General features: G+C 40.0%; 1 protein-coding gene across 5 annotated transcripts in view; it reads right to left on the bottom strand.

The window, feature by feature from the left end:
• KIZ (kizuna centrosomal protein) overlaps window positions 1-17,438 on the bottom strand; it is a 164,543-nt gene that overhangs the window by 52,785 nt on the left and 94,320 nt on the right. For all 5 annotated transcript variants that reach the window (XM_024559485.4, XM_024559484.4, XM_024559483.4 and 2 more), the window contains 2 exons: window positions 12,425-12,590; window positions 11,490-11,555 (listed from right to left, as the gene is read on the bottom strand). In XM_024559485.4, coding sequence (XP_024415253.2) covers window positions 11,490-11,555; window positions 12,425-12,590 — 232 coding nt within the window. The remainder of the gene's footprint in view (window positions 1-11,489; window positions 11,556-12,424; window positions 12,591-17,438) is intronic.

Below are 17,438 nucleotides of genomic sequence, written 5' to 3'. Positions count from 1 at the left end.
GAGATAGCAAACTCTTGGGGGTGAGCCCCCCTTCCAAAAAGACTTATGTTTGGGGGTGATAAGAAGAAAGAGAAACAGAGAAATGAGAATGGTGGCACATGTAATTTCTTTAATGTAGACGGAGACTCAGAGTTCCCAGAAATGAGAATTGCTTCAACAGTGTCCCTCTAGAGAGCAGGTTCCAGCCATGGTTCCAGCACCCAGCACAGAATTTCACACCTGGAATATACTCATCTTGGTTTCCCTGATAGAGCCAGAAAGTTCTTCTGTTATTGAGCTGTGAATTCCTTGGCTGCAACACTCACAAACAGGGCCTCCTGAGTTACACTCTGTAATTAGGCTTGATTAATGTTCTGCCTTGTACATGGCAGCTCTTCAACTACTAAAGATAACCTTGTGCCCTTCTCAGGTCAAACTTCCCCAGGACCCTCATTATTCTGAATATCATATAACTTCAGAGTTTCCCCCCCATTCTGCCCAACCTCCTGGTGACTGGCTCTTGACTTCTTTCTTTACTGTATCCCTTCTGAGATAGCTAAAAAGCAAATAGTCACTCAGAAGGACCCACACTGAAGAAGGATGCTTCTGGATCATTGAGAGTTACTATTGTAATCTGGTGGGCATCAATTTGGAGAGCATCTTTAACCAGTAACTTTTAATCATATCATCATCTGGGTTTAGGTACATTAAAACAGCCGAAATTACCATTATTAAGCAATCTTTTTTATTTTCATTTATTTTTATTTTTTTGTTATTCAAGCACAGTTTTCTGCCTTCCCCCCCGACACACACACGCTGCTCCCCACCACCCTGGCCCTCCCCACCTCCCTCCCCTATTTCCACCCCACCTTATTGATGTCCATATGTCCTTTAAATTGTTCCTGTAAACCCTTCACCCTTTTCCCTCATTATTCCCTCCCCTCTCCCTTCTGATCACTGTCAGCCTGTTCTCACTTTCAATGTCTTTGGCTATACTTTGCTTGCCTGTTTGTTTTGTTGATTTAGGTTCCTGTTAAAGGTGAGATCATATGGTATTTGTCTTTCATTGCCAGGCTTATTTCACTTAGCATATCTCTCTGCAGTTCCACCCATGCTGTGCCAAAGGGTAGGGGCTCCTTCTTTCTTTCTGCTGCATAGAATTCCATTGTGTAAATGTACCATAGTTTTTTGATCCATTCATTTATTGATGGGCACTTAGGTTGCTTCGAGCACTTGGCTATTGTAAATTGTGCTGCTATGAACATTGGGGTGCAGAGGTTCTTTTGGATTGGTGTTTCAGGGTTCTTAGGATATAATCCTAGCAATGGAATTGCTGGGTCAAAAGGCATTTCCATTTTTAGTTTTCTGAGGAAATTCCATACTGTTTTCCATAGTGGCTGCACCAGTCTGCAATCCCACCAACAGTGTACTAGAGTTCCCTTTTCTCCACATCCTCTTCAACATTTGTTGTTTGTTTATGATGGCCATTCTGACCAGTGTGAAGTGGAATATCGTTGTGGTTTTAATTTGCACCTCTCTGATGGCTAGTGGTTCTGAGCATCCTTTCATATATATCTGGACCCTCTGTATGTCCTCCTTGGAGAAGTGTCTGTTCAAGTCCTTTGCTCATTTTCTAATTGGGTTGCTTGTCTTCTTAGAGTGGAGTCCTGTGAGTTCTTTACCTATTTTGGAGATCAGGCCCTTGTCTGAGGTATCATTACAAATCTGTTTTCCCATAAGGTTGGTTCTCTTTTCACTTTAATGCTGTTTTCTTTAGCCATGCAGAAGCTTTTTATTTTGATGAGGTCCCATTTCTTGATTCTTTCCTTTATGTCCCTTCCTCTAGGAGACATACCAGTGAAAATATTGCTGCATGGAATATGTAACATTTTCCTGCCTATGTTCTCCTCTAGGACTTTAATAGTGTCACAACTCATATTTAAATCTTTTATCCACCTTGAATTTATTTTTGTGTATGGTGTAAGTTCGTGGTCAAGTCTCATTTTTTTGCATGTAGCTGTCCAGATCTCCCAACACCATTTGTTGAAGAGGCTATTTTTGCTCCATTTTATGCTGCTGCCCCCTTTGTTGAATATTAATTGACTGTAGAGACTTGGGTTTATTTCTGGGCTCTCTATTCTGTTCCATTGGTCCATGTGTCTATTCTTATGCCAGTACCAGGCTGTTTTGATTACAGTGGCCTTGGAATACAGCTTGATATCAGGCATTTTGATCCCTCCTACTTTGCTCTTCTTTATCAAAATTGCTGCAGCTATTCAGGGTCATTTATGGTTCTATATAAATTTCTGAAATGTTTGTTCTATATCTGAGAAATATGTCATGGGCACTTTAATAGGTATTGCATTGAATCTATAAATTGCTTTGGGTAGTATGGCCATTTTGATAATGTTAATTCTTCCAATGCATGAACACCATATATGTTTCCATTTGTTTGTGTCGTCCTTGATTTTTCTTCAGTGTTGTGTAGTTTTCTGAGTATAGGTTTTTTACCTCCATAGTTAGGTTCATTCCTAGGTATTTTATTTTTCTTGTTGCTATATCAAATTGAATTTTTTCCCTAATTTCTGCTTCTGATATTTCATTGTTGGTGAACAAAAATGCCTTTGATTTCTGGATATTGACTTTGTATCAGGCTGTTTTGCCAAATTCATTTATTAGGTTGAGTTTTTTGGTGGCATCTATAGGATTTTCTATGTACATTATCATGTCATCAGCAAACAATGACAGTTTTATTTCCTCTTTTCCAGTTTGGATGCCTTTTATTTCTTTTTCTTGTCTGATTGCTGTGGTTTGGACTTCCAATACTATGTTGAATAGGAGTGGTGAAAGTGGACAACCTTGTCTTGTTTGTGATCGTAGTAAGAAACTTTTTAGTTTTTGTCCATTGAGTATGATGTTGGCTGTAGGTCAGTCATATATGGCCTGTATATTGTTGACAAATGCTCCCTCTATTCCCACTTTGCTGAGTGTTTTTATCCCAAAAGGGTGCTGTAAAGGCTTTTTCTGCATCTATTGATATGATCATGTGGTATTTGCCTTTCGTTTTGTTTATGTGGTGTATTATGTTTATTGATTTGCGAATATTGTGCCATCCTTGCATCCCTGGGATGAATCCCGCCTGCTCATGGTGTATGATCGTTTTAATGTATTGCTGGATGCGGTTTGCCAATATTTTGTTGAGGATTTTAGTGTCTATGTTCATCAGGATTATTGGCCTGAAGTTTGCTTTCTTTGTTGTGCTTTATCTGGTTTGGGGATTAGGATGATGCTAGCCTCATAAAAAGTGTTTGGGAGTCTTCCATCTTCTTATTTTTTGGAATAGTCTGTGAAGGGTAGGGGTTAGATTTTCCTTAAATGCTTTGTAAAATTCTCCTGTGAAACCATCTGGTCCAGGGCTTTTGTGTGTTGGGAGTTTTCTGATGACTGCTTCAATTTCGTCTGCTGTTATTGGTCTGTTCAGGCTTTCTGCTTCTTCTTCATTCAGTTCTGGAAGATTATACTTTTCTAGAAATATGTCCATTTCACCTAGGTTTTCACATTTTTCACATACAGTTCTTCGTAGTAATTTCTTACAATCCTTTGTATTTCTGTGGTATCAATTGTAATCTCTCCTCTTTCGTTTCTGATTGTGTTTTTTTGGGTCCTCTCTCTTTTTTCTTGATGAGCCTGCTTAAAGGCTTATCGATTTTGTTTATCTTTTCAAAGAACCAGCTCCTGGTTTTATGGATCCTTCGAATTGTGCTTTTAGTCTCTATGTCAATTAACTCTGCTCTGATCTTGGTTATTTCCTTCCTTGTACTGGCTCTGGGTTGTCTTTGTTGTTGTTCCTCGAGTTCTTGTAGGTGTAGGGTTAGGTTGTTTATTTGAAATGTTTCTATTTTTTTTTAGATAGGCCTATATAGCTATGAATTTCCCTCTGAGGACTGCCTTCACTGTGTCCCATAAGTTTTGGGTTGTTCTGTGTTCATTTTTGTTTGTTTCCAGAAACTCTTTGATTTCTTCCCTAATCTCTTTCTTGACCCGTTCATTGTTTAATAGCATGCTATTCAATCTCCTTAGTTTGAGTGTTTTTGAGTTTTCCCCCTGTGTTTGGTTTCTAGTTTCAGTCCCTTGTGGTCACAGAAAATGCTTGATATGATTTCAATATTCTTGAATTTGTTGAGGCTTGTTTTGTGACCATGTGGTCTATCTTTGAAAATGTTCCATGTGGAGTGAAATACCTAGCTGATCTGAGGAGCAGAGCGAACAGCCAACAGTATTCCAGCATATATGAAGATCAGAGACCAAAATAGAGGACATCGAAAGATCAGACGGTAAGAAGAGTGCTTAAGGACAATAAGATCCCCGGGACCCGCGCAGGGACGAGGGCGACTGAAGCCCCAGCCCAGGCACAGGGTCTGTTGCAGGATTCTTGGGAGATAGCCAGGCTGGGCTGTGTGAGCAGCCAGGTGCTTGTTTGGACCAGGGGGGCTTGAATAGGAAGAATTTCTCAAAAAGGAAAAGAAAATAGAGGCACGTAGTAGCTAGTTAGAGAACTCTCCGCAGCAGCCCTGGCCTCTGGCGCCCCTCCCCCCTCAGCCCCTGAACTGTGAACACAGAAAAGCAGCCCCGGCGCTCAGCTGAAGCCCAGCTGGCGCACACTCAAATTAGCGGACTAGGGGCCCACACCTGAAACCCCAGGTGAGTGTGAGACCTGATAAGCGGCCCAGCTGCCTGGGCGCCAGACCCAAAGTGCCCCAGGGGGTGCGTACCCCAGTCAGTGACCTGGGGCCCACACCTGAAACCCTGGGTGGGCGGGCGCCCTGATAAGCGCCCGGCCACTTGGGAGCACAGACAAAAAGCTCCTGGGTGAGCCAGCAACTGGATCAGTGGCTGGCTGCCCCCGCACACAGACCCAAAGGAGGGGACCGGCAATCAACTGAAGTCCAAAGCGGAGATCAGCCACACAACCCGATCTATGGCCTGGGTGCCTGCAGGCGAGCACAGCCAAAAGCAGTGGTTCTGAAAAACTCCTAGTAGCCCCTGCGCACAGAACCCTGCAGGGCCTACTGGCTCTCTAGGAGGAAGGCAGAACGCCCAGCACAGGGGAGCTGCAGGGCTAGGAGAGACTGCATTTCCCGGAAACACTCAACCCAGTAGGGGGCTGAACTATCCCATAGCAGCACCCAGAGCCCCTAGCATCTAAGACAGCAAAGAGCAAGAAGGTGGAGTGTGAGTTGCCCCAAATTGGTGCAACTCAAGGACAGCACAGCTGGTGAACTAAAGGCCTAGTGGGGAGCAGAAGGACCCGGAGGAACTAGACTGAAGGCTGAACAACAGCGAAGAGTGTGGCTCAGGAAGGGAGAAAAGTGAAACCAATCCTTCCAACCACCCCGTCCCGTTCCACAGACAGGAAGACCAGCAGAACTAACCTGACCAGTTTAAAGCCAGCAGAAGACCTTTCTTTTTTTTCTTTTTTTTTTCTTTTTTCTTTCCTTCTTTCCCCCTGAATTCCTTCTTCCTTTCTGTCCTTCTTTCTTTTTTTATTCCTTCTTCCTTCCATCCTTTACCTTTTTTATTCCTTCTTCCTGCCTTCTTTTATTTATTCTGTTGTTTTAATTTTTGTTAAAAAATTCCTTCTTATCTTGCCTCCGATCTTTCTTTATTCCTACTCCCTTCCTTCCTTTCCTTTTCTATTCCCTTTTTCCCTCCTTCCGTTCTTTTCTTTTCTTTTTTTTTTTTGTCCCCATTCCTCTTTTTCCCACAGGTGAGACAAGAAAACCTGGAGTGCTAAAAAGACCAGAGTAAGACTGTGTTACACCCATAAATGTCAGCTCAAGACCAGTGAGCACAGGAGATTAAGGAGACAGCACCACTGAATCCCATTGGCATTCTACCATAGAAGTTCATACCATAAACCCAGGGAGTCAGAATACATCAATTTAAGAAGCAGAGGCTAACAAGAGGAGTCTCACAAACAGTGGGAAGACAAAGAAACAATCCGCAAATGAAAGGAAAGGAGGAAGACTCAGAAAGAAAGCTAACTGAAAAAGAGGCAACTGAACTATCAGATACTGAGTTCAAAGCAATGGTTATCAGGAAGCTCACTGAGCTCACAGAGAACTATCAGAACCTACAGAGAAACTACAATGAACTCACTACAAACCGTATCGACAGGAAAAAGGAAATAGAAACTATCAACAAGGGGCAAGAGGAAATGAAGAATACAATTTCTGAATTGAAGAACACAGTAGAAGGAACTAAAAGCAGGCTAGAAGAAGCAGAGAATCAGATTAACAAGCTGGAGGACAAGGTAGAAAAAAACAACCAGAAAGAGCAAGAAAAGGAAAAGAGATGCAGAAAGGATGAAGAGGGGTTAAAGGAAATGCAGGACAACATGAACATAATAATATCCGTACAATAGGAAACCAGAAGGAGAAGGAGAAGAGCAAGGGATAGAAAACCTGTTTGAAAAGTAATGATGGAGAATTTCCCTAATCTGATGAGACAAAAAGTCACCCAAATACAGGAAACACAGAGAGTCCCGAGCAAGAGGAACCCAAAGAGGCCCACTGCAAGACACACCATAATTAAAATGGCAAAATTCCAAGACAAAGAGAGGATCTTAAAGGCAGCAAGGGACAGCATGTTACAGGAAGTAACAATACAAGGGAGCCCCAATAAGGTTAGCAGCTGACTTCTCAATGGAAACTCTCCAAGCCAGAAGACAATGGCAAAAAATATTCCAAGTAATGAGAAACAGAGGCCTGCAACCAAGACTACTTACCCAGCAAGGCTCTCAATCAAGAAAGAAGGCCAAATAAAGAGTTTCCCAACAAAAGAAGTCTAAAAGAATACACTTTCACGAAACCAGCTCTGCAAGACATGCTAAAGGGACTGTTTTAAGGAAAGGAAGGAAAAGAGAAAGAGAGAGGAACACAGGTAGGAAAAAATGGCAATGAATAACTACCTATCCATAATAACCTTAAACATAAATGGATTAAATGCTCCAATCAAAAAACATAGAATAGCTGAATGGATAAGAAAACATGACCCACACATATGCTCCCTACAAGAGACCCACCTTAGGCAAAAATACCTACACAGACTGAAAGTGAAAGGCTGGAAACAAATATTCCAAGCAAACAGACAGGAAAAAAAAGCAGGGGTAGCAATACTCATATCAGACAAAATAGACTTCCAAAGAAGGGCCATAAAGAGAGACCCAGAAGGTCACTTCATAATACTCAAAGGAAGAATCCACCAAGAAGACATAAACATTGTAAATATATATGCACCCAACATAGGAGCCCCCAAATACATAAAGAAAATCTTGGAGGACTTCAAGAAAGATATTGACAGCAACACAATAATAGTAGGGGACTTTAACACCACACTGTCAAAAATGGACAGGTCTTCCAAACAAAATATCAAGAAGGATATTGTGTCACTTAACAATACCCTAGATGAAATGGAAGTAACTGATATATATATAGAGAGAGAGAGAGCTTTCCACACCAAAGAAGCAAAATACACATTCTTTTCAAGTGTCCATGGAACTTTTTCAAAGATAGACCACATGATAGGACACAAAGCAAGCCTCAACAAATTCAAGAAACTTGAAATCATATCAAGCATTTTCTCTGACCACAAGGGACTGAAACTAGAAACCAACCCCAAAGGAAAAATCCCAAAACACTCAAAATCATGGAGACTGAATAGCATGCTATTAAACAATGAATGGGTGAAGAACGAGATTAGGGAAGAAATCAAAAAGTTTCTGGAAACAAATGAAAATGAACTCACAACAACCCAAAACCTATGGGACACAGCAAAGGCAGTCTTGAGAGGGAAGTTCATAGCAATACAGGCCTACCTTCAAAAGATAGAAACATTTCAAACAAACAACCTAACCCTACGCCTACAAGAACTGGAGAAACAACAACAAAGACAGCCCAGAGCAAGCAGAAGGAAGGAAATAACCAAGATCAGAGAAGAGTTAAATGACATAGAGATGAAAAGCACAATTCTACGGATCCATGAATCCAGGAGCTGGTTCTTTGAAAAGATAAACAAAATTGACAAGCCTTTAAGTAGGCTCATCAAGAAAAAAAGACAGAGGATCCAAATAAACACAAGTAGAAATGAAAGAGGAGAGATTACAACTGATACCACAGAAATACAAAGGATTGTAAGAAATTACTACAAAGAACTGTATGCCAAGAAATGTGAAACTCAAGTGAAATGGACACATTTCTAGAAAAATATAATCTTTCAAAACTGAATGAAGAAGCAGCAGAAAGCCTGAACAGACCAATAACAGCAGATGAAACTGAAGCAGTCATCAAAAAAATTCCCAACACAGAAAAGCCCTGGACCAGATGGTTTCACAGGAGAATTGTACAAAGCATTTAAGGAAGAGCTAACCCCTATCCTTCACAGACCATTCCAAAAAATCTAAACTGATGGAAGACTCCCAAACTCTTTTTATGAAGCCAGCATCATCCTAATCCCAAAACTGGATAAAGACACAACAAAGATAGAAAACTTCACGCCAATATTGCTGATGAACATAGACACTAAAATTCTCAACAAAATATTGGCAAACCGCATCCAGCAATACATTAAAAAGATCATCCACCATGACCAAGTGGGATTCATCCCAGGGATGCAAGGATGGTACAATATTCGCAAATCAAGAAACATAATACATCACATAAATAACAGCAAAGTCAAAAATCACATGATCATATCAATAGATGCGGAAAAAGCATTTGATACGATACAGCACCCTTTTGGGATAAAAACACTCAGCAAAGTGGGAATAGAGGGAGCATTCCTCAACATAATAAAGGCCATATATGAGAGACCTACAGCCAACATCATACTCAATGGACAAAAACTTAGAGGTTTCCCACTAAGATCAGGAACAAGACAAGGATGCCCTCTCTCACCACTCCTATTCAACATACTATTGGAAGTCCTAGCAACAGCAATCAGACAATAAAAAGAAATAAAAGGCATCCAAATTGGAAAGGAGGAAATGAAACTGTCGTTGTTTGCAGATGACATGATAGTGCACATGGAAAATCCTATAGACGCCACCAAAAAACTACTCGACCTAATAAGTGAATTAGGCAAAACAGTTGGATACAAAGTCAACACTCAGATATCAAAGGCATTCCTGTACACCAACAACAAAACAGCAGAAACAGAAATCAGGAAAAACATCCCATTTGATATAGCAACAAGAAAAATAAAGTACCTAGGAATCAACCTAACCAAGGAGGTAAAAGACCTGTACTCAGAAAACTACACAACACTGAAGAAAGAAATTATGGAAGACACAAACAAATGGAAGCATGTACCATGCTGATGGATTGGAAGAATTAACATCATCGACATGGCCATACTACCCAAAGCAATTTATAGATTCAATGCAATCCCTATTAGAGTACCCATGACATATTTCACAGATATAGAATAAACATTTCAAAAATTTATATGAAACCATAAGTGACCACAAATAGCTGCAGCAATTTTAAGAAAGAAGAACAAAGCAGGAGGGATCACTATACCTGATATCAAACTGTATTACAAGGCCAATGTAATCACAACAAACAGCCTGGTACTGCCATAAAAACAGGCACATAGACCAATGGAACAGACCAGAGAGGCCAGAAATACACTCAGGTCTTTATGGTCAATTAATATTTGACAAAGGAGGCAGGAGCATAAAATGGAGCAAAAACAGCCTCTTCAACAGATGGTGTTGGGAGATCTGGAGAGCTACATGCAAAAAAATGAAACTTGATCACCAACTTACGCCATTCACAAAAATAAATTTGAGGCAGATAAAAGACTTAAATATAAGTCAGAACACCATAAAAGTCCTAGAAGAAAACATTGGCAGGAAAATCTCAGCCATTCAATGCAGTAACATCCTCACAGACATGTCCCCTAAAGCAAGGGACATAAAGGAAAAAATAAACAAATGGGACCTCATGAAAATAAAAAGCTTCTGCATGGCTAAAGAAAACAGCGCCAAATTACAAAGAGAACCAACAGTATGGGAAAACATATTTGCTAATGATACCTCAGACAAGGGCCTGATCTCCAAAATATATAAAGAACTAACATGACTCCACTCCAGGAAGACAAACAACCCAATTAAAAATTGGGCAAAGGACTTGAACAGACACTTCACCAAGAAAGACATACAGAGGGCCCAGAGACATATGAAAAGATGCTCAGCATCACTAGCCATCAGAGAGATGCAAATTAAAACCAGAATAAGGTACCATCTCACACCAGTCAGAGTGGCCAACATAAACAAATCCACAAGCAAATGTTGGAGAGGATGTGGAGAAAAGGGAACCCTAGTGCACTGTTGGTGGGACTGCAGACTGGTGAGGCCACTGTGGAAAACAGTATGGAATTTCCTCAGAAAACTAAAAATGGAACTGCCCTTTGACCCAGCAATTCCACTACTGGGATTGTACCCTAAGAACCCTGAAATATCAATCCAAAAGAACCAATGCAACCCAGTGTTTTAGCAGCAGAATTTACAATAGCCAAGTACTAGAATCAACCTAAGTGCCCTCAGCAAATGAGTGGATCCAGAAACTATTGTACTTTTACACAATGGAATTCTATGCAGCAGAGAGAAAGAAGGAGTTTCTACCCTTTGTGACAGCATGGATGGAACTGGAGAGCATTATGCTAAGTGAAATAAGCCAGGTGGTGAGGGACAAATACCATATGATCTCACCTTTAACTGGAACACAATCAATAGAAGAAAAAAGGAAACAAAATATAACCAGAGACATTGAAGTTAAGAACAATCTAACAATGGTCATGGGGGAGTGGGGAGGGGACAGTGAGGAGAGGGGATTACAGGAACTACTATAAAGGACACATGGATAAAATGAAGGGGGAGGGTGGAGGTGGGGGAGGGAGGGCGGTTTGGCTGGGGTGGGGTGGAGGGATGGGAAGAAAAGGCACACAACTGTAATTGAATAACAATAAAAAATTAAAATATACAAAAATATATTATCAGACATGCTTTGTAACTGAGGCACAAGCAAGTTTCCTTCTGGTACTTTTTCCCCTGTTTTTATTTTAATGATACTATTCAATTAGCCCAGGAAATAAAAGAGTAAAATCAGAAATATCTCTAGTTTACCATACAATGACTGAGTGTTCCATGGAAACTGACCTTTTCATGTAGATGCAGGTGCTGAAAGGCTATGTGATGGGGGATGCTCACATGTGTAAATGTATAGCAATTATTAAGAATTCGATAGACATGGTTATTTTCCAGCTTATTTTGTGTTAAAGTAGGCTTCCATGTTATGATTATGTGCTCTTATAATTACTCTCCTGATTCAGCATGTAGTAGTTAAACATACCTGCTCTTAGCAGAGTCCACAAACCACTAAAATAAATGTTCAGATTATATAATAAGGTTGAATTCTGTGTTTGAAACTCTCAGGCAACCATAAATTTACCCATGATTGGAATCTTCACTGCCATGCTTTCTTCCTTGCTCTTGTCTCTGCAGCCACTTGGAACTTCTAAAACCATGATAATAAAAATATATGTCAGGGTTATATTTAATGGAGTAGGGTTTTTTTTTTAAAAAAACTAGCATTCCTCTGATTTTTCACTGTCTCTCCTCTTCCTTTTTTTGGTTTATTTCTTGCCTGAAATAGTACTATTTCTAAAAGGAACCTATATTAAAACTATCTCTATTTGTCTTCATGCAATACAATTTAGCCTGACATCTATCAAATTTGGATAGGGCTTAAAACAAGAGAACCTTAATTCCTGTGCATATATATCAACCTCTGATTACATTCTGAGCAACTCACAGTAGACTTGGAAATACCATTATAGCAGTTTACTGACATATCTTAATAGTAATGCTAAAATCATCACCATTTCTGGATACTAAAAATTGGATTTTAAATTTTGGGGAGAACAAATTCATTAATTCTTATTCATCTGTTTAGACTTTTACAATATTGTATTATAAATACAACCTTAAAAATAATGTTTATAAATTATGAGTATATTCTATTGATACAAAAATTTCACAGTACTTTATGGAATCATTTTAATGAAATCATGTTCATCTTGTAAGATGATAAAAATTATCTACTGCCCAATGATTAGTTTTGTTAAGATTTTTTAACTTATAAAAACTTAAACTTATTGGACATTCAACATAACTGTAGACCTACAGTTAGGTTTCCCATTCTTGTTAGACTAAACAAAATCATGTATTTATTGAAATGTGGCATAGAAGAAATAGCCTATTATGCATATTAAAATCAGCGGTATTCTCTAGTCCCCTTTACTTTATAGGTACACCTTGAGAAAGAGGATGTTGTGTTGACTTTGAATGCATTTTTGCTGTGGGCCAACCTTTAACAATAGTTACCTTGTTCCCTTATAAGAACTCTGTTGAACCAAAGAGCAGGTCTTGTTTCTTTTATTCCAGTATTTTCATTCAGAATAGATGGCAAGGTGCAAGATGATTCATTACTGTGAAAAGCCAACCTATCCTCGCACTCTTCCGCAGGGGCTCTTTTCAATAATGATGGTGCCTATAGTGTGTTTAAAAGAAAGCACAAAGAAATAAAAACAACTCTAGCTACATTCCCCTTCATCTCAATGACCCAGCCTTCAAATACAATTTTAGGTTAAGCTTTACTTGGAATTTAATTTGCTTTCTGACATTTAACTGAAATTAAAATGTCTACAAAATAAAATAACATCTGATTATTTTCCAGTAGAATTTAATTTGTTACAACAACTTACATTAGAAATAATACATTTTTGAGGACTGAATATTATGCAGAAGTGTTCTACTTGTGAAGTAAATATGTGTATGAGATATGACCATCTCTGTTAATCTGGGCTGGTTTAGCCAAGGTTTTCTCTTTCATTGCATGAATCCTTTTACTTGGATTGAGAAAGACATCTGGAAAAATGTGACCTCGTTGTATCTCCATCCTTCTACAAATGACCCCTGAACTTCCTCTAAATGGGAAGTTTGCACAAAAACTTGGTGGCTGAGGAGGAGACACTAATCAAAAATAGAACTGTTCTAAATAATAATCTTCAATCAAGAATAAACACTTTCTGCTGCTAAGTCTGCTGGGGAGTTTGGGAAAGTTTTCAAAGGGTACTGAACTGTCTGACCCATTGCATCTCATGTGTCCTAGGCAGGGTGGTGGGCACAGATTTTATCACAGCCAACTTGAGAGGTAGAGAAAAAGTGGCAATTAACAGGACAGGTAAACATATATGTCTCTTAATTTTCAGGTCAGCATTCCTAAAAATATCCTGGTAACAACAGTAAAACAATCAATGATGACATCAACCTGCTGCCAGAGTGTTTCTTTCTCACTTCTACACAGAAATGATTTGCCCAGGTGACTGGGAGAGGAAACCTCATTGTGGTGCTAATTTTTCATTGGTATCTGACAACAGTAGTACATACAAGGCAGTGTCCAACCCAATCTGTGGGAAATGGAGATGGGACTTTAAACATTAATATGAAGACTGCGTTGGACAAAGCCTCACAGGCTATGTTGGTCCAAGAGCAAAGTAGTAACAATGTGATTAACTAGTGAACAAAAGGAAGATAATAGTCTTTTCTTGTAATTAACATAAAAGAAGATGCCCTAACAGGGAGAATCACTGAGGCAGACAGAACATGGAAGGTCTGGCCTTGAAAATTTGGTTTTGAAAATACAAGATGGTTATCATCAGCCTTGATATTCCTGCAAGGCTCCTGCCCCCTGCCCTCTCTTGGATGGGCTAGCTTCCTGGGCCCATAGCCTATTCTAGAGGCTGGAGCAGCTGATTTGGGGAGATTTAAGGAGTTCTAGGCTCCTTGGCCAAAGGACTTAGTCTCTCAAGTTAGCCTTGGGAGCTTTTCTTCTATTTGTATAAAGTAGTCCCTGGATTTTATCCCAGTTGTGATAACTCTCTGTTGGGATGCTCTGCACAGTATCACTCTTTCTGCATGCTGGGGTTCTGTATAGAGTCCTATCCTTTAAGCTCAGGCCAGGGCTGGCCACCATAGAGCCTAATCTCAGCTGCCTATGTGGACCATTGCTCCAAACCTGCTTCCAGAGTGTTTGAGAATAGAGGGGTGAAGAGTAGTACCAGCTCCTTGATTGACATCTCTCAATCATCAGTGTGCTGTACCATCCTGGCATGCCTCATCTCTAGATCTCTACTCATCCTGATCTAGGCTGTCCTCACAGAGAGTTAAGCTCCCACTCTGTGTGCCCAATAATCCTGGGTATATGAAAAGTATTTCAGAATGTAAACATAAAGAACTAGCCCAAATTCCATATATACATATTTTTTTCTCTTTCTGATATTTCAAATAATGTACTTTCTGAAAGCACTTCAAATATGTATTTTTCCCTTATGTAACAACTATAACGAATAATTTCTTGGCATGAGTACATAATAGCCAGTATTGACACACATTTAAAAAATAAAGGACTGTTAAAGGACTGTTGAAGCTTTCCACATTTTCTACTGTAAAATCTATAGACTTGGAAACTTTTGGATTGTTAATGACTTAGATAACTATTCACTACTCTCTCCATGATGATACACTGTATTGTGTATCCCATTCATATTAGATCGCCTTTGCTTTTGCTGGGTTTCAACGGGGCTTCAAAAGAACACAGAATAAAATGCTACAATAATACTGCAAACATCCTTCTTATAAGTCTTTGTATGTTTGACAAGAAAACCACCACAGCCATCAGTCCTACAATGAACCCTCTTTTTTGAACCATGGTAAGGTAAGTAAAGTGATGAGAATACTGCAGATTTTCATTTATTTTGTATATTTTATCCCATTTATCTTCATTATTCACTACACATATTCTACAATTTCTCTTACTTTTTGATAGTGAAGTTTCTAAAAGGACTCACCTGACAGGATAACTCTATAGATAATTTCTCACAGATGAATATTTTATACCTATAAGAATTTTTAAAGTATTTTTTATTCATTATGCTATTAGAGTTTTTCAATTTTTCCCCCTTTATCCCCACTCCACCCTGCCCACCAGCCCTCCATCATTCCCCCTGACTTTGTTCATGTTCATGGTTTGTACATGTAAGTTCTTCGAGTCCTCTGTTTCCTATACCACTTTTTCTCTCTCCCCATCTACTTTGTGCCTACTAATTATGCTTCTTCTTTCCTGTACTTTTCCCCCCATATTCCTCTGTGGGGAACTGTTCCAAGCATGGGAAATGTGGCTCAGCCCCCACTCGGAAAAGCCAGTGGGGAGCGAGGTTGGTGGGCAGGACCCACATCCATGGATAGGTTCTCCAGTGGGAAATCAGGCCTGCATTGTACCTTGACTGCTCTTGCTCTTGCTAAAACTCCCTCACCCTGAGGCAGCAAATGTTTACTGAGTAAGTACCTTTATCTTCCTAAAATCTGTGCTAAACCACCCAAGTATGGATTATGAGCAGTTTCCCCCTTGAGCTCTAACATCCTTCTCTTCGAAGTAATTAACAGTGTTCTGTCCTTTGTTGTCCTTAAAAGGTAATCACCTGTGGTGAACCTGTGCATTGTAAATGAGCACCATCCTCCATGTAATGTGCCCAGAAAAGCAATAAAAGCCTGTCCAGGAGGGAGGTCGGCTCTCTCTCTTGGGCTCTCTCTAGGCATCTCGCCCTCTCTCATGTACAGAGTGGCCATGCCATCCCTTTTTCTCCACAGGATTTCTGTAGTCCGTGTGTATTTGTATATTGTAGCCACAACACCGGATCCAGCGGGCCGGGATCTGGGTCATTCCTCCCTTCCCCATCCCCACTGAAATCCCTCCATGTGATGTCCATTTCTCTGATTCTGTTCCTCTTCTGGTTGTTTGCTTAGTTTTTGTTTTCATTGATTTTCTTTTCTTTTAGGTTCATTTGTTGATAGTTGTGAGTTCGTTGTCATTTTATTGTTCATATTTTTGATCTTCTCCTTTTTCTTAGATAAGTCCATTTAACATTTCATATAATAAGGGCTTGGTAACTATGAAATCCTTTACCTTGACCTTATCTGGGAAGTGCTTTATCTGCCCTTCCATTTTAAATGATAGCTTTGCTGGATAGAGTAATCTTGGATGGAGGTCCTTGCCTTTCATGACTTTAAATGCTTCTTTCCAGTCCCTTCTCGCCTGTAAGGTTTCTTTGGAGAAATCAGCTGACAGTCTTATGGGAACTCCTTTGCAGGTAACTGTCTCCTTTTCTCTAGTTGCTTTTAAGATTCTCTCCTTATCTTTAATCTTGGGTAATGTAATGATGGTGTGCCTTGGTATGTGCTTCCTTGGGTCCAACTTCTTTGGGACTCTCTGAGCTTCCTGGACTTCCTGGAAGTCTATTTCCTTTGCCAGATTGGGGAAGTTCTCTTTCATTATGTTTTCAATTTCTTGCTGTTGCTCTTTTCCTTCTGACACCCCTATGATTCAGATGTTGAAACATTTAAAGTTGTCCCTGAGGTTCCTAAGCCTCTAATCGGAGGGGTTTTTTTGTTTTTTGGTTTTTTTTGAATTCTTGTTTCTTCATTCTGTTCTGATTGAATGATTACTTCTTCCTGCTGGTCCAAATTATTGATTTGAGTCCTGGTTTCCTTCCCTTCACTGTTGGTTCCCTATACATTTCTCTTCATTTCACTTTGCATAAGCCTTCACTTTTTCCTCCATTTTGTGACCATGTTCAACCATTTCTGTGAGCATCCTGATTACCAGTGTTTTGAACTGTGCATCTGATAGGATGGCTACCTCTTTATTGCTTAGTTTTATTTTGGGGGCTTTGATCTGTTCTTTCATTTGGGCCATATTTTTTTTTGTCTCATTGTGCTTGTTATGTTGTAAGTGGTGGAGCCTTAGGTATTTGCCAGGGAGGGGTAACCCACTTGGCTACATTGTGGCATTATATATGGGGCAGGGGTTGCCAGCTTTCAGTCACTTCCCCCCACTACCATCAAGCAAATTAGGCTCTTGTGGTACTGATTCCTGGGTGGGTGGGTTTGTGTACATTCTAGGACGCTATGGGTCTCTCCAACGAACTCTCCTGTGTGGCTGGGAGTTTCTCCTGCCACCGAAACCCCCACAGGTTTTTAGAGTGAGAGGCTTATTTTAAAGTCAGAGGTTTTTAACGTTTGAGGCTTTATTTTCTGGTGCTGGAACCATGGGTTGCACAGTCTGTCTCGCTCCGGGTGCAGGCAAATGTGGGAATGCCTAATCTGCCAGTTGCTGCCTTGCCCAGTCTGCTTGACAGAAAGGCATATTTCTAAGGAAGCCCCCAATCTAAACGAGCTTGCAGTCTGAGAATGACAACACTAACCCATAAAAGCAACAGAACAAAAGCTGAGAAAAGAGTGGACAAGGTGCTCTACACATCTCACACTGGGTTTGAAAGCA

The sequence above is a fragment of the Desmodus rotundus genome, chromosome 6, assembly GCF_022682495.2.
Source record: "Desmodus rotundus isolate HL8 chromosome 6, HLdesRot8A.1, whole genome shotgun sequence".
Lineage (NCBI taxonomy): Eukaryota > Metazoa > Chordata > Mammalia > Chiroptera > Phyllostomidae > Desmodus > Desmodus rotundus.
The sequence above is the reverse complement of the archived record's forward strand: the minus strand, read 5'-3'. Positions and strand labels throughout refer to the sequence as shown.